The 25,565-nt window shown below is 43.4% G+C and overlaps 1 protein-coding gene and 1 long non-coding RNA gene across 2 annotated transcripts in view; one reads left to right on the forward strand and one right to left on the reverse strand.

Annotated features, from left to right (window-relative positions):
* Positions 1–7,774: 7,774 nt before the first annotated feature.
* LOC130527766 (uncharacterized) lies at positions 7,775–9,131 on the reverse strand. Its single transcript, XR_008951115.1, has 2 exons — positions 8,868–9,131; positions 7,775–8,651 (listed from the first exon to the last, which is right to left on the reverse strand). It is a non-coding gene; the product is annotated as an uncharacterized LOC130527766 (long non-coding RNA).
* A 3,263-nt stretch (positions 9,132–12,394) lies between these two features.
* The window catches only part of LOC130527577 (protein sidekick-1-like), a 122,407-nt gene continuing 109,236 nt past the window's right edge, over positions 12,395–25,565 (forward strand). Inside the window, 1 exon segment of the mRNA XM_057036199.1 lies at positions 12,395–13,885. Within this exon segment, the coding sequence (XP_056892179.1) occupies positions 13,717–13,885 (169 nt within the window). The 5' untranslated portion in view covers positions 12,395–13,716.

The raw sequence follows: 25,565 nt of genomic DNA on the forward strand, positions 1-25,565 counted from the left end.
GCTGCAGCGTTTACCTGCTCTGAAAAGATCCTCCTCAGACGATCATCACGCTGGTGATGAAGTGGTGAATTGTCCCAACATTTTTACGTTTTCCACTGATAAAGGAAAAGTCGAAGCCGAGATGGCAGCAGAGATTAATGACACACACACCACCCTCGCCCATATTTCCATTTTTGTCTGGCATCTGTTTTTTCCTGCCAGTTCCCTTCCTGAGGGATGTCAAACATTCTTTGGCTCCGGCTGGTTTTGTATGAGGCTCTTCATCAGGGAATCATAATAGAATATTACCTAAATCTCCTCATCAATCATCCCCCGTTTACCTGATTCCATCTGAGCGCCTTCTCTGCTTTGTTAAAAGCGACTCAAGATCTCAGTGAAACATTTTGCAAATTACTTTGATACTGCAGTTTCCTCTCAGCTTTTGGACCCCAAAGCTAAATTCACAACTCTGAATAAATGTTGCAGCTCAAAAGCCACAATAAGGATTTTAGAAAAGGGTGTAATGATGCCTTTTCAGCCACCATGGCACGCAGGACCCTGTGACGTGACTAAGAACCCGTCTTATAATGGCACCATTTTAACACCGTGCTAAAGTGCAGCCATAGGAATTTTGTGCACGTTCTTTGCGGCGACAATAAGCCGATTTTCCTCTGCAGAATCCTTTAAAAGGGATTGTTTCATTGCTGCTCGTTGCATCAATCATGCAAAAACCCTCAAAAAGTGGCCAGAAAAACACCTGCCTGAGAACATCTGGCTAAACAGCTGGGAGAGACTGTGTGTTTGGACATTCAGACGTGGGGGGGGGGGGGGTCAGGAGGATGTGAGTAAACTCTCTTCCTTCTCTTCTAGACGGGGAGGAAGGAGAAGCCTGTAAAAAGCAGAGGTTTGGCATTTATGAGACCTTAAAAAAATGGATGGAATTTACCACACTTCTAATCCAATACATCTTCCCACGGTGAGCAGTAAATCCCGCCTTCAGCTCGATTTGATGGTCTGCTTTAGCCGCCAGCGACGTTGATGAGTGGTGCAATTCTATTTTTTATTTTTTTCAGTCAACATTTTTTCTGGGATGGATACTGTTGTTGCAGAGTGCAAACGGCTTCCTTTTGGCACTGGACAGCATTTGCACACCAAATAATGCTGCTTTCACAAGGCAGGGCGATAAATAGAGAGCCCCCCCACCACCATTTTAGGAAAGCAAACATTATTAGGTGTAAATGTTCATATCAGGGCTGTTCACAGTTCTCTCTTCGTTTGTGTTGGGATGAAAATAGAAATGACAAAAGGACAATAAAAATGTTGAAGGAGAATTACACCAGAGCCTGAAACCTCAGCTATGCTGCGCTTTGTGAGGGTACTTCACGCTGAAAGTGCCTCAGTAAGAAGAGAACCTCTTCAGCAATGTGCACAAATCTGTCCACTTTTACATACTTTAGCACTGTTCCCATGGACCAGGGTGCTAATAAAAGTAGTAGGTAAAATCCACGGGCTGACGTAGGCGTCAGGGCCATCCAGAACCTGTGCAGAATTCCACCTGGGTCTTTATTTCACCGGTTTCATCTCAAACCCACACAAGGAGTTCCAGTGTTGTGGCTGTTTTATGTGGATCTCAACCTGCAGTTTTAACAAGAACTCTGCTGGGTTTCAAAAGGAAGAAAACATTCCTGAGATCAGGCACATTCTCACAGGAGCCCTTTAGATTCAAACACCTATCAAAAGCCCTAAATATTTAATCTGGGTTGCTTCTTTCTGCATCTCTTAACATAAAGTTTGATTATTTACATGAATTACAACCCCTCTACTTTGCTGTTCTGTGATTAACCATGATGTAAGTACAAGGAGAAAGAAATACACTTGCACTAATTATGACTGCTTCAAATAACCCTCATGAAGAGAAACAAATAAATGCAACACAACACAACACAACACAACACAACTATTCATCTACAAACCTGTGGAACCCAAACAACTTAAGCCTCCATCCTCCCAAACATCTGTCTTCCCCTCCATCTAATCCATCTATTTTATGCTCTATCCTTCCACTTCTTTATACTACATTTCCTCTTTTAGCAGATTTTCTTATCTGGAGGCCAGAAATTCTTAACTGAGGGATTTTATCTTTGTTATGCTTTAACAAGAGCAAGAGGTGACAAAAAACATGAATGGGAACATTGGAAAGGACTCAGTTCATCTGTCTCGCCTTTGTTCTGTTTCTATATATACTACAGTGTGTGTGTGTGTGTGTGTGTGTGTGTGTGTGTGTGTGTGTGTGTGTGTGTGTGTGTGTGTTAGCAACAACAGTGAGTACAATACAGAAACAGAAGATTGAAAAGAGGATGATGTAAACTAATCTCTGTTAGCGGGTTACTGCTGCCTGGAGGCAAAGAGTTCATTTCACACTTTCACAAACACGCACACCCACACGCACGTACACACATACACACACATACACAGAGCTTTGTGTTATTTCTAAAAAAAAACAAAAACATTCTGAGAAATACAAATACGTGGCATTGAAATGAAAATTTCCTTCAAATCTTCCATCTCCTATTTTTTTGAAAAGCATTCACACCTCTGTCACATATTCTGGGCTCGCCTGCGTGACAGGTAATGTTAAGGATTCAGATCAGAGAAGCATTTTCCTTCCTCCCGCTGCCGCATTTGATTTCACATCAGCGGGAATAAGAGAACATAATGAATAGAACAAGTCGATGCAAATTCATGTCAGGCAATGAAAATCGTGCAGTCATGCAAGGATTTGAATAAAGCAAAACAATGTAAATGTGCCACAGGTACTGCTGAGTAGTGTGCACGGCTGATAAGCATGACGGCAGCTCGTACAGGTGTGTTTCACAACTGGCCTGCAAACAGAGAGAGCGCTGAGATTAGTTTTAGGTGTCGGCCATTAATCAGTGTCTGTGCTGACTCTACATATATGAACTGCTCTGCCCTGCACAGCTATGCAGAGGTTGGGGGGGACAAAGTTCATCCGTCTGCTGCAGAGACGCATGCAACGTGCGCCCAGCGCCGCTCACACAAGCTGCATTTTGGGCTCTTCATTTGGGGAAAATAAATTAATTATTCATTCGGAAGGATCAAAGTTCAGTCTGAGCGGTTTCATTACAATCCCCCCTCTCTGTGGGACTTTTCTCCACACAGTAGCATCATTTATCACGCAAGATGAAATGCATAGAGGTTGTATCCAACGGCAAATGGGAACGCTTGAAACAGAATAAACTCGGCCTTAAGTAGGTCTAATGATGGGCAATAATGTAATGATGTAGAGGAAGCTCGGTCCAAGATTTGCTGCTGCAGAACTTTGGGTCCCGCTCATGTCATAGAGAGGGCCGGGCCTCGTTTCTTACGCTGTGATGAGATGCTGAATTTCCTGCACCACAATGAAAAATCGTCCATCTGCATGACGTGAGCCGAAGCTCCATTTGCATGCAAATGGCATCACTCGTCCTCCTCACCATCATCAGTCAATTTAGACTCAAAAGTACCAGATTGTCTTTCGGATGGAGACTCTTCCTGCTTTAAATCTGTCCTTCAGAAGTGTTTGACCCTCTGCTGTTTCTGGCCCACTGACCAGTCCCAGTCTGGAAACCTTGTTAACATGAGCACTAATCCTGAGAGTAGTTTTACTTTAAGGTCGTTTGAACCTTTTATGACTAAGTGGAACCGAAATGTATAATGACATTTATTAGGTTAGAGCATCGGCACTGCAGCCACACGAGACCGATGTCTGCTGCGGTTAATAAGCCCAGTATTATTTTTAAATGTCTGGCAAAGTCATGTGTGAACTCCCTCATGTGTTTTCTAGCTGATTTGTTTTAGGAGTGCATTTATTTCATATCTGTGCTGCATTCTAGTAATACCACTTGGTGGTAAACCCTCAGTAGCTACGAGTGGATGTTCAAACTGAGGATTTTACGATGCCCACATGCACGTTTCTTACCTGAAATGTCAAACTGCAAGAAGGCAGCTGATCAATGGCAGATCCAAAGCGGCTTCAAGAGTTCTTCTGCAGAATAGGAATGGATGAATTGTGACTTTTAAAGGAGCTGCTGGTCCTTTCTGTTTCCAATTTTGTTAGCAATTTGGAAACATGGGACAAATGAGTCCATGACAACCGCAGTGGAAATCCTCAGTGGGTTTTTTTTTCTCCTCAATTTCTGAGGTTTGGAGATGAACAATGTGTACGAGAGACAAAGTATTTTCCGCTGAATTGATTCTCAGCCAGTGCAGCTGAGACCACTCAGTCAAACGCGCACACACGAACAAATACTCACACACGCTCTCCAGTTTAAATGGACTTGTGTAACCATTCAAATCCCTCCAGTGTGAGCCCACACCACCAGTGATTGGTAGTTAATTGCTCTGTGTGAGAGAGAGACAGAGAGCAAGAGAGAGAGAGAGAGGGAGACAGAGGGAAAGAGACATCGGTTAGGTTCAGGTCACAACAAGGTTTGCTCATATGTGCTCATGAACACACACCATATTTCCAACATGTTTGTTAGACGGTTGCGCTGGCCTGAGGGGGGCAGTGTGACTCTGTGGCACGTTTTTCTCTGACTGGACCATTAAAGGGGTCCCTGTAGGTGAACTGGTCCCCACAATATGGTTTTTTACATAGAAAAGGTTCAACTTGGGGCGCTGGTAGCTCAGTCTGTTGGAAACTGGCCTGACAAACAGAGGGTTCTTGGTTAAAACCCCAGTGCAGACAAAACATGGAAGGTGTTCTGGTGTTCTGGTAGTAGGGAGGTGCCAGAATACATTCAGAGCACTGCCAACGTACCCTTGAGCAAGGTACCAAACCCACAAATGCTCATATAGGGCCCTGCAATGAACTGGCAACTCATCCAGGGGTGGACCCTACTTTTACCCATTACATACCCTCCCCATGATCCTGAAAGGGATAAAGCAGCTAAGAAGATGAGACGAGTGGTCCGACTTGTACACATGCGTATGTTTTTGACTGTTAGCCATGACACCCAGAGCCGTCTGATAGCTGACTTCTTTTCTTTCTGCCTGTCTCTGATGGCTGCTGGCTGCCTGGGCGGAGCTGCTGGCTGGCTAATCATCACATCTCCACCTGCTCAGACACCTGCATCTTATCACCTCCATCAAGCCCTAGCATGAAGACCCAGACTCAGATCTCAAGCAGTGTTGTTGCTCAGGCTTTAAGTTCATCTGCAAGTTGCTGTCTTCTCTCAGGAGTCAACTGGATTCAACATCCTGTTTGAGGACCTTCCTGAAAACTCCTCCCTTTCAGGTCCAGGCTGTGCTCGCGTCAACCTGTCATTCACGTGTCACCACACCAGCTAGACCTCGGCAAACAGAGAATTTACTCTCTGTTTCCTGTCTTGCGTTTGACTCCTCTCAAGAAAGAGAACTTTAAATTCTTACAACCAGTCTTTCAGAGTTCTATTTTACACTGGGATCGCTGCGGTCGAGGAAAAGTGTTCATATCTACTGAGCTCCAGCCATAACTGCATCAGGAAAGGACCCACATGTCAATTTCATCTTCTTGTTCCTTTTGTTGCTCCTACTTTCAAGGTCCCTTCAGCTTTGCTCTTAAGATTACAGATGGTGTAGACCTTAGAACGGAAGTATGTTTTGTAGTGACAGAAAATAGGATGTAAACAATGTTCCCAAGGCTGAATTATAAAACATACAGATACGGTAGTATGAAAACACACTGTGCTGATGTCCCAGTGGACAACAGCACTCAATGCACCCTGTGTCTTTCAGCTCAGGAGGCATCTGAGCGGTAGAAACAGGATCTGGGGGGGGGGGGGGGGGGGGGGGGACACGGAGCTGTGAAGTGTGTAATGGGTGCATGACAGATGTGCATGTGGGAAGCATGTCAGGGGTGTACATGCACCAGTGACCAGCTCGGCCTGGTACACGTGTGTTCAAACTAAATATGTTTGAGTCAGTTGTGAGTGTGTGCTGTAACCCTGAAGTCATACTCTCATGCATGACAGTAACACACACACACACACACACACACACACACACACACACACACACACACACACACATGCACACACACTTATCATGTGGACACTCATTGACATAATGCATTCCCATAATCCCCTTACCTTAACCTTAACCTGTAACCAATTCTAATCTGAACCCTTAAACAGACCTCTGTGGTCGTGAGGCTCAGCTGTAATGGTCTCACAAATGTAGGAATTTCTACACAGCAAAGAACAAAAAAATGAGAACAAAAAAAGAAAAGAAAACAGCATAAAACATGGTCTTGGTCATTGGTTTATTGGGGCCAAGCCAAGTAGACATGATATTTTGGAACCATTTGAGCCAGGCAAACTACTCAGTGTCTCCAGGATGTTAGCTATAGCTGTTGCGTTAAAGACTACATTAGCATTAGCAACATTAGCATTGTGTTTCCCACTAAGACTGTTATACACATTTTTTGTGTTTGTGCTCTGTTTGTTAAAAGTCACAGGAGGTTTGATCGCATTCTGGTACAAGAAATGAATAGTTCACCAAAAGAAATAAACATACTTTTGGAAAACTGGGCCTGAGTAGGAATAAATGCTGAATTTTCTGTTCCTGTGACAGATGTTGGATGCACTGACAGACGTCAAAATGCAAATATCTTTTCTCACTTGTGATTTCAAAATGAAAAGGTCAAAAACCCCAGAAGAATGTAACGCTGGAAGAAACAAAGGCCACTGCTGAATTAATAATTGACCCCTTATTTTTCATGGGGACAGAATAAATCTTGCTGATTAATTGTTGTTGTCTTTTAATTTGTTATTTAGCACTTAAGTCTGATGGAATCTAAAATATAAAAATGGATATGAATAATATGAATAAATAAGATTGGTTGATTTATCAGTTGGAACATACTTGAGAAGGAAAAAGTTTTGTGTTGGTATTAAATACCGATGTGTTCCAAGGCTCATTGCAATGCTGTGGTTTGTGCAGCTGTGTATTGATTGAAGACAAAGAAAAAAAAAAGAAGCAATATAATTATCCAGCCTAATGAAATACCCAACCCGGCGTAATTAACACGAAACAAATTAAAAGCTGTGAAACTGACAGACCTGGATCTGCAATGAAATGTCAGCGTGCAGCGAGAAAGTTTAGTTAAATCTGCGTGGAATTTAAAAACACCTGAACACCACAAGCAAATTCGACTCTAAAAAACTTTACTCTTTTGATCAACAGTCTGCAGAAGAATGTTTTCCTGATGTGACAGGTTTTGATTAAATTTGTCAAGGGCTTTGCTCCTGCAAATTATAAAGTAAATGAAGGTAATTTCAGTCACTCATGGAACATCTACCATGCTCTGCTTTTATATAAGAATATGTAATCCTCACGATTGAGCCATCTGTAGAGATGAACCTGCCATATGTCAGATTGGATGGGTAGCGTTCTGAACTAGGTTGGCTCAAGGCAAGTTCCAATTAACGTACACAGAAATAGATCTTCCTCCTCAACTACAGCATGTGTGATCACATGCTGAAATGAAGGAAATTAATGGAACACATGAGAATGTGAGATTCTCATATGCAGATGTGTCTTACACAATATGTATCAATAAGCCATTAGAAAGTGAAATTACTGGCAAAGATATTTACAGAGTAGATGAGTGGAGGTCGCCTCTATAAATGTGAAAACAGTTAGACACTGCACTTAAAATGTAAGTTTTGGCACTAGTTGACAGAAAGGACCGAAAGCCCGTCGGAACATGGAAGTTACAATTTTAAACAACTAAATAATATGCAATGGAGACAGGTTTGTTGTGGACTCAAGCAGTTTAATTAAAAAGAAACCTGAAGCTAGAATAAAGTAACATAGCAATTGCACAGCAAGGCACAAAAGTCAAATAAATATGTATCTCAGTGCCTCAATATCAATATGGAATTTTTTTATATAGCTGTCCTTCGAATATCTAATGAGCTTCGCACTGCTAAATGTCCTTTATCCCGATGGGCCAAAAAGAAATTCCCGCACACACAATTCACAAATACCATTTACGGTTTCTCTCAACAGATTGAAAACCGGCCAGACATCCATCCACAGAAGTGGCAGATCAGACTTTAGAGCCAATGAGGACAATTCTGATCAGTGGCTGATCCTGAAGAAAACGGGTTTGATGTATGGAAAGAAAAGAGGCCGTAGGAGGAGAAGTGAAAGGAAGGCCAGTTCCTCAGACAGAGCGGCATGTGTGAGGGATGAAACCAGGAAAAATAAAGCTGGTGGTGTGTTTCCCTCTGGGCATGGTATCACTTTTCCGTGTAACATCATCCACAAACGGTAAGCTGGAAGTGCTGGGGGTTAGTGCCTTTGGCTGTCCCCTTGCGCAAGTGTGAGTACCACATGCTCACACAGGCCCGCGTGCACAAGCACGGTCATGCCGACAAATACTAATTAACATGTTTATACTTCAACATCATCCCCTGTAAAGCTGGAGCATGTTGAATCTGTTTTGCATTCCTCTTGTGTGGATGCTGCTCCGGTATGTGATTACAGGTGTGCAGATAAGAGCCTCGCAGCGCCGTTCCTCGAGCCCGCGCCGCTGCTCTCTATTCCCGAGCCCCCCCAGTCAGTCCAAAAGCACGAGGTGCTGCCCAGTATGAAGCGAGGTGGAAACTCGACTCTGTGCTCCGCTGCTGCAGGGATGATACGCGGCAGGAGCAAAGAGATCAAGCATAGCCAAACACAAAGAGAGTAAAACAAACAAATAAAAATCATAGAGCCACGGATAGAGCCAATAGCACGCAGCTTGTGCGTCTTTTGTGTTCCTCCCCTCACTGAAACATTCCACACACTGACCCTGAAATCATTGCTTATATATTCCCTCTTTTTACATCAATAGTCTCACTCACTCGTGCTTTTTGCTTGCTTTTCTTCATTCTGCTTCCATAAAAGAACCCTGAAAGCCTCGACTCTGATTTTCACACCCCTTTCTAGCTGCTTGACTCACTTAAAAGCAATTCCTCTCCGTGGCGAGCCTCCCTTTCTCCCACTAGTGTTACACTTATCCCCACATCCCTCCCTGTCTCTTTAAGTCTGCCACAGGTGTGACCTTTCTCCCTACAATTCCCTCTCCTTTTCCTTATTCACCTCATTTTTCCTTCAGATGAAAGGCTTCTTGCTATCCCCGGCTCGCCCTTTTTCATGCTCTTTTATGCTCCGCGTGCCCTCACCTTCACTTTTCGCCTCAGGAGATGGCTTGGATAACAGGTGGAGCCGCTGGTTTGGGGAGATCAAGTTTCAAATCAACCTGTAATGCAAGAATGCAGAGTCACTCTGGACTACTAAAAAACCAAAGAGTAAAGTGCACCCACAGACACAGTCGCAGACACAGAAGCAGGCACACAGACCTCAATTAGGCCTTTTTGTTTTGTTCGATAAGAAAAGTAGGCTTCTATTCGTTCACTTTATTGGCTTTTAATGGTGTCTTTTTCTGTTATTTTTCCTCACCAACAAGAGAAGTGAGATAAAAAGAGAGAAAGCGATGCATGCCAGCATATAAAGCCTGAAAGCTTGATTAGGTGTACGTGTAACAGACACGGACACTAACTACATTTCCTTGGAGGATCTTTGTATTCTGCACAGCTTTGCCTCCCAATTATGGCAACAGCAAGCCTGCACATAAAGGCCAAAGCATTGTTGATGTATGTGTCTTCGGAATATAGACGATGCACGCGGCGTTGATGGAGCACGTGTGCCACTAGGTGTGGCACACACGCTGATTCAAATCCAAAAGCCTCGAGCAATGACGCCGTTGTGAAAAAGCAGCTTGCAAAAAAAAAATTCTACTAAGCCACTGACAAACAACAGGTCTAAGTAATTAATGCCGTTAGCCAGTGTGCCTCAGTTATGCTTTAAAACTGTCTCTGCTTGCAACTATGCCATTGTGCACATTCTCCCAGCACTCCACTGCTATGACAGGTCAGTTAATATTGACATTATCTCTCTCCACTGCAGTGACAGTTTGAGCTGCAGGAAGCTGCTCATTAGCTCTGTGTGTGCTTGTAAGACTGTGCATATATTGTGTTTTGGTGCATACGTGTGTGTGTCTGTGCATGCGCGCCCACTGCTGAGTTGAGTGCCATGACAGAAGGCATTAGCCTAATCAAACAGGTGTTAAAGAGGCAGAAGAAAGTCCCATTGTTTGTCCCGGAGAGAATCACAGGCGTTGGTGTCAGCATTCAGTACTAATCACAAGCCGGACCCTCTGTGGAGGTCATCAGGTCACGTGAGAGAGAGCAAGGAAGAGAGAGAGAGAGAGAGAGAGAGAGAGAGATAGATAGAGAGGGGGGAGGGAGAGAGAGAGATAGAGACAGAGAGAGAGAGTTGTGTAGAGCTAGTTAGAATAAAAGCAGAGATGGGAGTCCCATGCATATCAGAATATCGATTCTCTGCACACATGCACGTGTGCAATAATACATCTCTCTTAGTGAGGAGCCATAACAGAATGTTTGGTAATGGGGAGAAATGGATGGACTGTGGGCTGAAAATGCACCGGTAATTGTAGTGGATACATAGTTAATTGGAGGGAAAATTAGCTTCAGATTTAGATTTAGAACCTGTGAGCACTCCCTCAATTTGAGCACTGAAACCTGGTAATCAACTCTGTGTGATTTTGTGTGTGCAAAAGTATGCATGTGTGTGTGTGTGTGTGTGTGTGTGTGTGTGTGTGTGTGTGTGTGTATTGACAATGAGAGAAGGAGAAATGTGAACTCTAATAATTCACTAGAGACATAATGGAATAAAGAAAAGTATTTTCTTCTGCCAACTGTCATGTCTATTGTGTCTGAGCTTACATTACATATGCATGCTCATATAATTTAGATCGTGGAATAAATTCAGGATTAATTGTACAAAAACAATGTCTATAAAGTGTAAGCAGATTTTGTTGAATCTACCATAAAGAATTTAATGAGAGATTCAGGCTTTCTGTTGATTCTCACGTCTCGGGCAGCAAATCTTTGTTAGGTGATTCCGTTGGTCTGTTTTCTCTGATGTGTTTGATTAGGTTCATTTAGATACACGATAGAATTTTAACCAGACAATTGTGAGTAGAAGTGAAAATAATCTGGAAGCAAATATGTCATTTTTATTTTGATTTATACATTATATTACTAATGCAGCACCATTACTGCCAATTTATGAAATTGGACGCAAAACAAAAATCAAAGTTTTAAGGTCAAAAATGTCTCCACAAGGAAAAGAAAGTCACATAGTAGAAAACCTCTAAAACCTGTTTCTACTTGCTTGGTGAGGATGAGAGGCAGTGAGACATGGGACCACTGAACAGACCACTCAGAGGCACACGTGTTCAATTATGACTCACAGCTGGTCCAAAAAACCATTAAAACACTCCTGAAAAGGGCAGAGATGGCTACAGAACCTTCACAATGTCCTGAGCATTCACAGAGCATACACAGGCATGGACAATGTTTGCTGAGCGGGGGTTGATATTTTATGAGGATGTAATTTAATTGCATGTTAGTGCCCTGCGTAAAGTGTGGATTTACTGCAGTCATCTGCAGTCTTGTTAGGTTTGCTTGAAGGAACTGTTTACATTCTTCACTTTGGCTGAAGAAAAACACATAACAGTTTTTCATTACTGAGGATTTAAAGCCCGTCTTCTTTCTGGTATGGAGCCTGGAGTAATGTGTGAGGTTTGGATTGAGCAGCACAACCTTTTCAAGGATCTCTCCATTTTCTAGATGCAGAATTTGGGGACACTTCCAAAATGAGCATTGATGGAAGGACAAAGAAAAGAGCTGAGGTGGAGGACATTTAGGAGAGTGCTTTTGATAGAACTAACGTATAAAGAGACTATGTGGCAACTCAGAAGCTGGAAAGTCCACCTCTAAGGAGTTATTAAGGCAATAAAAGATAAGGTCACTATGTTGTAGGCTTTAATATTAATGTGCCATTTAATGACCCCCACCTTGCAGGAAACTAGGTTACCAATAGTAGCCTGATATATTGTGGCCAATGGCAGTTAATTTCTACTAAAATAAAAGGCTGAGTGCAGTAAAATCACTGTCTAACATCATCTCTGCCTTAAAAAAAAGTCACCAAAATTCTTCAGATTTGCCAATTTCATGTTAGCTTAATTGCCCTCTTGTTTCGCAGGCAAATTCTGTATTTTCATTATTGTTAAAGAGCACAGATAGATTTTTTTAATCTCCCAAAATACTCTAAAATTTGTGCCGCTTGTCCATGTTTGTCTTTGCGGGTGTTTTGCGGGTTTGGGGGCGCCGTCCACCACGCTTTCAGTACGGGCAGGTTATCCCGCCCCCGCCAGTGACCGACCAATAGGAGCAGCGAGAGCGCTCAGCTCAGCCAATCAAGAGCGACGGATGATAGTGAATGGAAGTAAAGTTTTTGAGCTTTGACCGGGTTTCAGCGAAATTAATCGAGTACGTGGACTTGGATACATCATCGAAAAGGTGTACATTCCGACTCATTTCCTTTCAAGAATAGAGCGAAATATCCATCGATGGTCGATAAAGCGTAAAACAAAGCCCCCCTTCTCTCTCTTGCTCGCTCTCTCTCTCCCCCTCCAACAAAGTGTGTGTCGCGCGGAGTAGCAGGTGTTCATTTGTGGGAGTCGCATCGCTTCGGTCGGCTCCTAAAGCCTCAGTTGGGCTTTTATCTGGAGACAAAAAACGACAAATACGGACAGAAACTCCCGTGAGTATGCGTCAACAATCATAAACCGCCGCCGCGGCTGCTTCCTTCCCCGCTGGGTTGTTTTGCTGGACCGTTAAAGAAACGCGAGGGGGAAGAAAAAGCGAGTGTCTCCAGTGACGCAGTCAGAGTAAAACTACCGCGCTTTCCCAGCTCCGATAGCCCGTTACTTTTTTCTTTTTTTTTTTAAACTGATGCTCATTTCACTTTTCCAAAGTCTTCGAGGAAAAGACGCCCTATTAGGCTTAACCTGTTGTGCCGTTCCCCCCCCCCCAGTGTAATGTGAGAAGCAGCGCCTGACGCCAAGTTAGCCTATCCGGCGTTCGAGGTAAGAGTCCTGCCGTGGCTGTCTGGTGGATCACCTCGTTCTGGGTTACAATTCATGGCGGAAATGAATTGCAGATAACTGCTACCAAGCTGATTTAATGAGAAACATTTAGTCCGTCTAGTTTGTTGGCACTTGGAAGCCAGGGTTGTTCACAGAAATCAATTAGTGAATTGATTTCTGCAGCAGGCAGAGAGTCCACGGAAGGATAATACGCGCTTTTTGCTGCTCATCTGCCCAAATGATCCCGGAAAATCCACAGTGAAGATACACACGCGCACAAAAATAAGGGTGGATTTGAGGTCGATAATAGAGAATAAGCCGATAAGTGCAGAAAACACTCAAATGTATTAATTCCTGCTCGGACCATGCCAAACGAGAATGAGTAATTGCGGGGCGCAGGGACGCACGGGCGCTGACCGGAGTCTCCGTGTGGTTGCACCGTAAGGACGGGAGAGGAGGACCCCCCCCTCCCACGACAACTGACACCGATCTTTCTCACGGTGCCTGGAGAGTTTAGACTGAAGTGACAGCGGAGGTGACTGCGGTGGAAATCTGGGAAGCACGGAGGTGCCGCCGGAGCTCAAGTCCGCTCCGTTTCCGCTCTGTTTTTTTTTCCTTCCCACTTTGCCGACAGGGCAAGAGTGAGTTACGGAAAGAACAAAACCGCTGAAGGGACGCAAACTCACTCCCCCGCAATGAAACCGGGATTTTGCCTCTCTGGGGCGTCTGCGGAGCGTGTGGAGAGAGGACCGGGGAGCCGGCTGAAGATGAGGGGGGCCGCAGCGACCTGGGATGTCTGTCGGTGTCCGCTTCTCTTCCTTCTGCTCCTCCTGGCCACCAAATGCCACATGTTGCACGGCCAAGGTAAGAGCTTTCCCCTCAGAAATCTAAGCATCCAGGTGTGCATCTAGGATGCACCAACACGACGTGAGTTCATGTGATTTGCAGTCATGCCTGACACCTGTCACGTGGACCGGAATTAAGTGTGATTTATTAAACAAGTAAATTATGTTTAAGAGCTATGCTGTCTTACTAGGGTCAGCTGTATTTAATGCACAACGAGGTCAGGGTTAGTTTGTGAGACAGATGATGGGGGCTTGTGTAATTACTGTTGTTATTATGATGATGCATAGATTACAAGTCGATGATTGCAGGATTAATGTATTGAGAACGTGCACAAGGGGGAGGTGTTAGAATTTCCAAGCATTGATAATCCCCCTCTTAGTCAATGACCTGCTTAAGCACAGCCCTTGATTTGGCAACACTACTCAGCCACAGCCACACACAGTGTATTAATTTAAGTCGCTCCCCATTAGTCCAGTTTAACCCTGTTGTGCTGGCAGGTGCCCAGACTGGTGTTTGACTTCTGTGGCGGCAGAAGGCTTCTGCTCGAATTCAACACCAGAAAAAAATATGATTAAATATTGATTCCTCAACCGACCTGCGCCAGTTAAATGTGTTGCCATTTCGCAGGTATTTTTCTTTGCACCTCTTGCATGCACTGGCGTGCACGACTCCTTACCATGTGGGTTCATGGTAAAACCGGCAAAGCTGAAGCTTGGGTAAAGGTCAGGCTGGTGTTGTCTACCAGTTTTCCCAAGGTTTCAGACCCGTAGTGAGCAGAATTCTGACTTGTTATTTAAAGGTGGGGTTTAAGGAATGTCTCCACACATATGTGTGCATGTATATCCTAGAAATAGGGGATGATCTATTTGTGAACGCACAGCTGTGTGTGTGTGTGTGTGTGTGTGCGCGCGCGCCATTCAACTGCAGGGAACGGAGTGTGAGAGTAGGGGTGAGGGGAGAGGAGAAATGTGGAGGGAGAGAGTCAAGAGCTGTTTGGTGAAGAGGTGGAGGAGGTGTCAAGGAGCAAAGACGGACAGGGGGTGGTAGAGGAATGGGGTGGGAATAGAAGATGGAGTGGTGGTGCTTGTCACTCAGAAAGCGGTGCCTGCCTTCTGTTCAATCGACACTGACGGTACGACATGCGCGTGTGCGGGTGCACGTCAAAAGTTGCTCTCCTCTCCATTGATTATCCGTTTGTCACACACTTCCCTCCTTTTGCCTATAGGCACTGAGGAAGAGTTGGAAAACAGAGGGATGGAGTGGCTGCACAGTCAGCTCCTCCTGTCCTCTGTCTAATGTCAAGGTCTCAGCACTCGCAGCCAACTTATCCTACACCATTTCCTGCCATCGAACGCACCATCCTGTTCCAGCCTCCCTGTTCGAGGAGGCGCACCCTGTTGTCCACGTCTTATGGTGTCAGTGGAAGGTTGTGTTTGTGTGTGTGGTCGCCGGGGGTTAATTCCTCATTTGTGAGACACTCAGTGCCTGTGGTGAAGGTGGGGGAGAGGTGGGTATTGATTTGATAGGCTGTGCCAGGCAGCCGATCGAAGTCTGTGGATGTTCCCCATCTCCTGTATCTCAGTATTTATCATGGTATTTTAGGAGGAAAAGGATGAAATTCATGAGCCGTGTCCACCCTTCTTATATTTTCCCCCATTCTCCTTCTTTATCCCTCCTTTCTCCCCTCTCTGTCCAGCTTGCTATTTTACATTCCCTCGTTCTTTCAGTCAATCGATGCCCCCCCCCCGTCCTCCCCCCATAACTGTGAGGCTTTATACGAGCCAGCGTTCGTCGTCTCTGGGAGCACATTTGAATAAGCCCATCGATCTTTCATTTTAGAGTTTAAGTGACGGCAGCGTTTTACTGTCCCCCCACTTCTCACCCCTTCCTCTGCCTCTCACGAGCTCACCCACCTCCTCTTTATTCATAATGTTTCCCTCCCCAGCTGCCTCCCTGTCACCGAGTGAGTTCTGCTCCGCAGCTGTTTAACTGACTCTCAATTTCAAGCCTGGGCACAGACGGACACCGATTCAGGGGCGCTGCTACATATGTATTCTCAGTGAATTCCAGGATGCATCACATTTATTGTGTTTGGAACAGAAAGCTTCTCCAGCCCCTCTTTGCCAGCTGTTCTGAATTTTTAAAGACTCCGTTGATGGCTCGGTTGTTGTTGTTTTTTAAGATTCCATACATGCTTTTCCAGTTTTTTTGACCATGTAATTATGTATGCGCAATAACAAGGATGCTCATACTAACAGCGTCCGCTGCGGTCGCTACCACACGGCTGGTTTTGGTTTGACCTCTGACCCGCTGCAATGCGATGGCAAGTTCTGCCTTGCACCAAAGAATTGATTTTTATATGAAATGTAAATATTAACTTCTGTTCCAACTAGGTCAAGTAATTACTCCACCAATCATGCTGCGTAAATAAGCATGTAAGTGGACCTCTTAGGGCTGATATGATGTTACCAACTCCGCTAAGCTACGGCTTGTTTCCGATTGGGCTGCTGGCCACGAGCGAGTGAACCGAAGACCCTGATTTGACATTTAAAGTGGAGAATTCTGAGCGTGATATCTAATCAAATAGACTAGCGTGCAGCTTTGTGCACGCGCACACCACTGCTCGGAGACCTGAAACCCCTCTCTCTCATCACTGTAAAAAGTGGATATGGAGATTTGTGTAAGCACGTTGTAGTGATGAGGGGGGTAAATTACACATGTCTGGCTCATTTATCATCATTCATGCTGCACACTTTCTCTTTGACTCTCCAACCTCTCTGAAACTCTCCACTTTTAAATGATTTATTATCTTCCACCGATGGTTTTAGGAATAATGATACTTTTGAGAACAGCTGAGGCAATTTATAGGATATTAGCAAGGGTTTGTCTCAAAAATTATGCCACACTGACACATTTTAGCGTACACTTAATGGTTATATTGAAGTGGCATACGTACACTGCTTGTTCAAAGCACAAATTGAATCTAGTACATTCAGGAAATCAGAGTCTTATAAAATCTGAGGCAGTTGATGCATATGGATGTACATATGGGTACGAGACTGAAGGTGTGCAACTGCGAGATGCCACAGCTCAGCTCGGTAAGTGGTCATCCTCACCAGTTTACCCTCTTTTTTCCTGGATGTGGTCAAATGGAGAGAATCACGTCACTTTGACAGCTTGTTGATGTTAAACTTGTGTTTACATGCAGCCGTATGTTAAAGCCTTCTGAATCAGTACACTGGTCTTTATCACTGAGCTGCAGTGATCAATGTTAACATGATACATTTAACAAAGAACTAAACTGTCCTAATGGAAAATAATCACCTCTATTTTCCGTGTGTACGGCATTTAAGGTACCTTGATGATTATGTATTAATATTGGGTGTCAGGTAGCGCTGCATCCATTATAGCAACTGCCATTATCACAATTTCTTTGAGATTAAAATTGATGTTGGGACTTTTAAAGGCAGTTACTCGTTGACTTTGGAAGCCAAATCACCCGCATCACTGCCCACCTGTCAGTCACAGTCATTTGTAAATGTTAGTGGTTCTTGTATGATGTAGCATCATATAATTAAGATATATACTGACCTTGTTACAGGATGTAATGTTATTGTCATGCTACACTAAACTGCCTTCCAGTACGGTATCCCCATATCCATCTATGGGCCGTAGGATGGCAAGTTGGTTGTGTAGATTAAAAAATGCTAAATCCTACTTCTTGTGCACCCACCTTCCCTTTTAGTTGAGGTCTTTTTAGCATAATTTGAGCTTATTCTGTAAGCGTGTCCTCAGTTTCTGGTTCTTTGTCTCCACGAGGCGTTAACAACCCCGTTGCTGCAGGCCACAGATATGCAGCAGGTGGAGGATGCTACATCATTAGCATGCCTTGTACTTTTTAAAGTGGATCTACAGCAAGTTGGCATAGAACGCGTGCAAAGCAAGATGTATGTTGATTGGCTGAACAGACACCACTAAACAGGAGCCTTGGCGGGGAATCAGAGAGGAAACGTGCACGCGTTCCCGTGCACGACAGTGAATACTTAGAGGATGCTACCATTCAAAACGGTGTTTGTGTTTGGAGTGATCAAATGAATCACACATTAGACACAAGTCAATAATAAGTGACTGCATTTTTTCACGCTGCGTTTGAAGGCGTTTATTACATTGTTCTAAATTGACCTTTGTCCATCGTACTTGAGGAATAATTATTGGATAAAGTTTGAGCATATATTTTCTAACATTTCTGTTTATTCCTTTAAAAAGCTGGAGCCTCAGAAAATGTTACTGTTCTTCACTAGTGGGAAAAATTGCTGTGAAATATTAAAAATCCTTAATGGTAATATTTTAAAGTAGCACCAAGGTTTTTAAAAAAAAATGTAGCCCTAGAAAAACCACTCCCACAGAGAAAGGTTATGCAGGCGTCAGTTCTTTTAAAAGCATTCTAAGAAGTTTGCAAACTGCTTCTAGAGGAAGACGAAGCAAGAAGGAACACTCAGACTGTGGCCGACTGACTGTTTCATCACAGGCAGCAGATTTAATGGAGCATAATGGCATTAAGACCTTTGAAGAGAAAAGTGTTTACGAGTAAACAACACAAACAAGTGGGGCCCATGAGGATTAGTCTGTCATCAAAGCAATAATTACTTTGGTTCCACCCATGGAAAAAACATTTTATTACCTAAAATACTGTTGGTTACCTAATCTACATAAAATGTGATTATAAAAAACAGGATTCTGTGACATTTAGTGGGTTGAGAAATACCTTCTACGGGTCTGGAAATCAACAATTCCCTCTTGCAGTTGCAATTAAACAGTAAATTGTGCCCAGAAATAAGCGTCCTGTGTGTCCTGCGACAGACTGGTGGCCTGTGCCAGGTTTATTCTTGCCTCATACACAGTCGCCCTTATTAGCAATTAACTCAGGATAAAGTAGGTGGATGTTCTTACAGTAAAAACACAGGCCCCTGGGTTGTTCAGTGCTGCCTTCTCATTCCCTCTGGGCACTGGGGACCTGCCAAACAGAGGCACGGAACAGAATATGACACAAGTTATTCATGAAGACATGTAGAGAAACCAAAAGTGAGCTTTATCCATGTGTGGAATATGTGTGGCTCCCTCTTTGTGGCTGTGAGGTTAATAATCTATGCTAAACAACACAGTGGAGCCCTTCAGCTGCATGAACCCCGTTCACAGCTTTATCTGTGCCAAACCAGAGTGACGTTTGACCTCTTCAACTCCCGAATATTCCTCTGCCTCATGCATGCTGGCCTGACTTTTCTTCATTTACAAACCTTCTGAATAGAAAATGGTAGTGAGTATTCATGAATTTGATTTGATTGATTTTGTGTGTGTGTGTGTGTGTGTGTGTGTGTGTGTTAGGGGGCCGATTGCTGGATCTTGGTTTTCAAACAAAAGCATTGAAAGAACAATAATCAAGAACCTTTAGAAGACCTTTGCTCATTTTCACAAACGTCTGCACAAATGTACCCACGTGTGCACAAATAAAACTACACGTGACTGTGCGCAGTCACACGATAAAAGTCGATTTTCCTATTTGTGCTGCACATTTCCGCTAAAATAGTAAGACACACCCACCCACACAAGTGTGCACACGCACACACAGCTCAAACGGAGCTCAGTCCTCAACAGAGGAGTGGAAGGGCCAGTCTGTCTCACTTTTCCTCCTTTAAACCTGTGGACTAAAATGTCTCTCGTCCCTTTTTTAGGTCTTTCTTGTGCATCCTGTGTCTTTCCATGCTGCCATTTTTCCTTAGTGGTGTCACATTACTTTGAGTTGACACAAATTTCCCTTTTCATTTTCCTCCCTCTGGTCTTATGCTACTTTTCTTGTACTTTGGCAGCATTTTACGGGGCTTTTGGGCAGGAGTGGAAGGAAAATGAGATATTTGTGGCCTTTCTAACCAGCACCAGGCGAAAGCACGAATTTGCTCTGAATAAGTCCTCAGCAATGTAGATCCATTAGTTTGCTTCAAGCACCCAACAGGAGTGCTTTTTTCTCTAAGTCTTTTGTTCAGTTCTGATAAAAGGAACTATTGTATTCACAAACCGCATAATCCGTCATTATTAAAGTGAATACACTCTTGAGAATCACCAGGAACATCCTGATCCTGCCTTGAGACTGAGGGTCGGACATGTGAATGTATTTATAACTGATTAGAATCAATGAGCCCTTCTTTTTCATTTCAATTAGCATCAGCGCATCCGTCTCTTCTTTAAAGTCCCTCCTACACTCAGACAGGTTTTCCATCTGCATCTCCTCCATGTGCAAGAAAGGCAGATCCAGCTTACGTTGTTCTTATGCTGGCAGACCAGTTCAAGGAAAATAAAACTTGAATTTAGTCTTTTTTTCCCTAAGAACAGCTCTGAAAATTCCAAGTATATTTGGAATAATAAATTGGAAGGCTGATGTTACTCTTTCTGTCACATCCTTGTGTGTGTATTCCTGCCAGAGTGTGTGTGGACCAACTACAGTTTTAGCTCAAGCTTTGGGATAATTTTTCGAGGTGATCACAGCTCAGGAAGGAGCACGAGGAGGGTTAGTTTAATCCCACGGTTCATTTCACTCATTGCTTTTGGTTTTATTCTTCCTTTTAAAGTCATGAATGACTGATAGAGAAGACAGTGAAGCGAGGGGGACTATAAGATCAGCAGCAGTTATGTCATCAGATATTGAGATTAGAAGTACATTAGCGATAATTTCTCCACTGCGAGGCACAAATGCAATGGAGTAAATGGTGCTTTTGTGATCACTGAGCCCGTGATGTACTGCATGGGAAGAATTTGCAGTATTCCAGCACATTCGGCAGTTGGGACCACTGTTGTCACCATTATGTCCATACTCTGTCTAAATTTGACTCATCATTGCTTGAAAACTGGAGACTGAAAAGTGAATAAAGGAGAAAAAAATCTGAGGAAACTTTTCTGTTGGTCTGCTAAATGAAGATCACGCACAGGGCCTGCCTATCCTCGCCAGGCCAGTCATTCTTTATTAAGAATGAAATCATATCTGGAGATTGTTTTTAGCTCATCTCTTGTTAGAATGAGGCATGAAATCAACCTGCAGATTAAAGACTTTAGTGTCGACACAACTAAAAATGCTACTTTATTGTCCTTGACTTTCCTAAAAACCTTCTTCTGCCCAGGCATATGTTTTTTTTCTGCAAGTTTTTACAAAAGTTTTTTATGCAGAGATCACAAAAGATTTGATTTCTACCATTTTTTCCTGTTGAAGAGAGGTTGATGGGGGGCAGGCAGAGCTGACAGCATGGGGATCTGCTTTAGCTCCAAAGCTATGGTGTTCTAAATAGATATGTTGTTTTCAGCCCTACTCTGGTCTTTTCTTATGGGTACAACACGTGAGTATACTGGAGAGAGGAGAAAGAGAAGGATCTTTATGACTTTCTTCAACAAAAATTATGACAAGGTATCGACGTACGAGACGAAAAGGAGACGAGCAAAATGTAGAAAAATGGTGCTTATGTGACAATAACTAAGATTGAATATATGCCATGCGAACAAAAACGACACTAAATGTGGAGTTCAAAATAAAAACTTTACTAAAATGACAAAATGAAACGAAAATACGACAGGTTTGTTTGGCGATGGTGATGCTCCCTCCTAATTCTCGTTGACAAAAGTAAAACTGGCTTGTATTCAGTGCATCTGTCTTATGAATTTTCCAAAATAGTTATAGAGTCTTTATGCCCAGGCTGCAGGCAGGAGTGTTACAACCGCTCTAACACAGTACACAGACAGCCTTTTCACTCCTTTCCACTCCTCTCGTCGTCTGCTGCCACTCAGTCCATCCTGGAGGACATGTTCTGATACATTCTCAGCCCTGTTTCTGTGTGACCCAACACAAACACCTTTTCCCATTCTCCTCTCTCCCCCCACATTCAACAGCTCACACATTTGTTGCCATCAACTCCCATCTTTCTGCGTCTTCCTCCACCTCCAGCACCCTTGGTTCCTCCTTCCTTCCTGGGTTCAGGTGTTCCTAATCAACATCTGAGCTGCTTAATCTGCTGTGCTTCTCTCTATGCATGCCCTTTATGTGTTCCATTCATCCACAGCATGTAAATGGAAACGTCGTCCAAAAGGCGGAGGATACACCTGAATTAACCCCGCACACCAGAGCTGTAGGTGGATTTTAAAGACATTAATGTGACATTATTGTTTTAAAGCTAAAACAAGAGTGCATCACAATGATGCTTGGAGCCAACTTTTCCACCCGTCAACAATAGTTTTTTGTTTGTTACAAATTTGCTATTGTAACTAACACTCTCTGAATCAATGCATACGCCATCTCGTGCACACGCGCACATACACGTGAAGGCTCCAGGCTAGGGTTAGTGCAGTCTTACATGTGCTTAACCCTGCTCTCAGCATAGATCTACTGGATTAGCTTCTGTCCTCTCCTTTCACCACTCCTTCCTGCTCCTCCTCTCACTTAGTGCCAGCTTCATTTCTTTCTCCTTTTATTTATCTGCACTTGCTGTACTGAAGGTTTGTGTCTTTTTCTGCACTTGCTCTGCATCGTGTCCTCCTCCCTCCCTCTCTTAGACATATGGCAGCCATGAGAGTCTCATTTATTTAGTTAACGATCTACAGCACGCCCCTGAAGAGAGTGATGGGATAGTCAGCCTCCCTTTTATTTTCTTTGTCTTTTCATCTCCACTTATTCTTTCACCCTGTCCTGCACTTTATCCTTACTTCCCCTGTTGTTACACATGCAGACAAACAGAAACACACACATGAAGCTGTCCGCATACTTGTTGCCTGTGTCCATATGTTTTTGTGAAATTTCACTTCAACCAGACTGATTTCTTTGCCAACATGTCTTTCCCTGATATACATGCTCAACTTCTCCCCATTTCTCTATTTAATCACTGAGATAGTCTGGAATATACATAGAGCTGATGCCCATTGTGGACCTTTTTCTTGATTCTTAACTCTACCTCAGTGGTTTCAAGCACCCAATACCTAAAAAGGCAACAGATTTAAGGATGGAACACGAGTCTGACAGCCAGTTTGTCTGGACCACAGTGAAATTTGGTCGGACGCATTAGTTGCTATATTCACCAGATTAACAGCTTTGCTCTCCTTGGTGGTCTTTGTTATATGTGAACGAGCCTTTATATCTACAAAAAAAGAAACATTTCTATCCATTCTTTCTCTGTGAGTGTTCTTCTATGTGTGCGTGTGAGAGTCTGTGTGTGTTTGTAAGTAGGCCAGTTTAAGAGTTTTGGTTTTTAGTCCAGTTCCTAAGAGGCAAGTTAATTTCTTTGCATCAAATCTGTAGAGATATGTGATTAGGATATTTGTGTGTGTGTGTGTGTGTGTGTAGGGTGGGTGCATATCTGTGTACTGTTTGTTTTATATTGAATATCTTGCTTTTGTAGAGCTACACACAATATATGATGGAGAACAGCTTACTATGACGGTACTGTGGCTGGTCTTCAGTTCAATTCGCAATCTTTTTTAACTGTCTATACAAGCAATGCATTCATTGATGTTCTTCCTTCAGAGGAAATGCATGTTTATGGAGTTCTTTGTGTGTCTGTATGTGTTGGATTTACCTGTTTACAAAAACAATACTCTTCATGTTTCATCTTTCACTTGGTGTCTGTATTTTAAATTATAGTACAGATCATTATCCACAACACAGTTTAGAGGTTAGTCTCTGTTTGTGGATTGTTTTATTGAAGGATGGCATAGCTGCTTGTGTGGGCGTAAATGCTTTTTAAAATGATGCAAATTCAGTCTTTTATACCATCCCAACTGAGGGACTGCATGCCATTACCCCATATCCAGTGCAGTAGGTGAATATGTCAAATGTTTTATCCATTTTATTTCATGTGGCAATTTAAAGGTCTCTGTGGGTATTTTATTTTGTAAGTATACAGCCCTGTGTGGCTGTGAGAAAGGAGAGTATTTGTGTTAAATCAGAAGTGGATCATGTGGTAGCAGAGGCAGATCAATGGGGATGCCAGCGGTGATGTCGATGTAAGCCCACTAAATGTGATCAAAAAGTCCTCTGATACATCATGGGTGTCTATAAGCCCCATCCCCAAATATTTTACCTTCTCTGTCACTCTCACTGTGGCTCAGCAGTCAGATGCAATGGAAATCTCCATTTTACCACAAGAAAGGTGATGTATTCAAGTATTATATCAGAGCTGTAGCTTTTCTACTCATCCAGTGGTGTGGACATGGAGCTCGAGGATTGTCACAGCGTCGACTCTGGATTTTCCAAATTTGGTTGACTTACAGCAACCACTGATGTGGACAGGTTTTGGTATGTTCCCAGGAAAATGAATGGACTCATAATGACATATGGTTGCTCTCTCTCCTTCTCTCTCTCTCAGACATAAACACATCTTTGTACTTCTATATTAGCGAGGACTTTTATATACATAATGCATTCCCTATTGCCTTTCCCTAACAATCACAACTAACCTCCTAAACCTAACCTAAACCCAACTGTGACCTCAGCCTTAAAACTACGTCGTAACCCTCAAACAGCACTTGGAAGTTGTGAGGACGAGGACCAGCCAAAATATCCTCACTGTGCTGGAAAAATGGAGATTTTGGTTCTCAATATTTAGCTAGTACAAGAAAACACACACACACACACACACACACACACACACACACACACACACCACACACACACACACACACGATCTAACCTCTGGCCGGTGTCCCATCCAAGGTATGGGGGGGAGTCTTAAGAGACAAAATTCTCTAATGACATCCTTTATCTCCCAAACACAGCTTTAAACTTGATCACTGAAGCTGACACACACACACACACACACCTCAGCAAAACACAGTGAGTGAGTGAGTGAGTGAACACAACAAGAACACAACAGTGAAGTGTTCAGTTATGCATTTTCTTGTAACTTCTTACATCCACCTCTATTTAAATCCATAAGAAACCTGCGGCTGTTAGCAGCACTAGCAGGACACTCTTCACCCCCGAGTTTTCTCCTAGATCGAGCAGCAGAAATCGTAAAGAAGAGCCGAGATGCAGAAAGAGCCGCCAAAACGTGGCGGCAGCCGAGGCTTTCAGTTAAGAAGATAGACAAGGGTTTGGGCTACCCAAGTGAGATTGAATGATGAGAGCCAAGATGATTTGAGAGGGGGGAGAGAAGCAGTAATCAGGGCTGAGGCTTGTAATGACTCTGATTCTGGCTCTATGTGCACACAGACTTTAGGGCTACTTCTGACTGATACATTCATATGAATGGCCTGTCTCTGTCTTCCATCACGCAGATAATGCTATAAAATGGCTGTTAGCTTTCTTTCTCCTTATTTTTTGGTGTTTCAGATTTTACACAGTACCTATAACTCCTGCCCACTCCTCTGTAGATAGTCCGCTGCCCCTCATGAGCTGTTTGCGAGTAAATGAGCAAACACGACTCGCATTTTAACATGAAAAGGAGTTAGCAGCAAAGATAAAGGGGATGGAAAAACAGATAAGGAGAGAGGGATTCAAAGAGGAAGTAATGGAGGGATCCTTCCTGTCTGACAGCATCTGTTGCTTCAGGGCAGGCACAGGGTACGTGTGTGTGTGTGTGTGTGTGTGTGTATTAATTCAGACAAACCATTTGATGCCTGACTGATTCCAGCCTCTCTGATTCTCCTCCTAATGATTCAAACTCTCCCATCT

The sequence above is a fragment of the Takifugu flavidus genome, chromosome 6 (genome assembly GCF_003711565.1).
Source record: "Takifugu flavidus isolate HTHZ2018 chromosome 6, ASM371156v2, whole genome shotgun sequence".
NCBI lineage: Eukaryota > Metazoa > Chordata > Actinopteri > Tetraodontiformes > Tetraodontidae > Takifugu > Takifugu flavidus.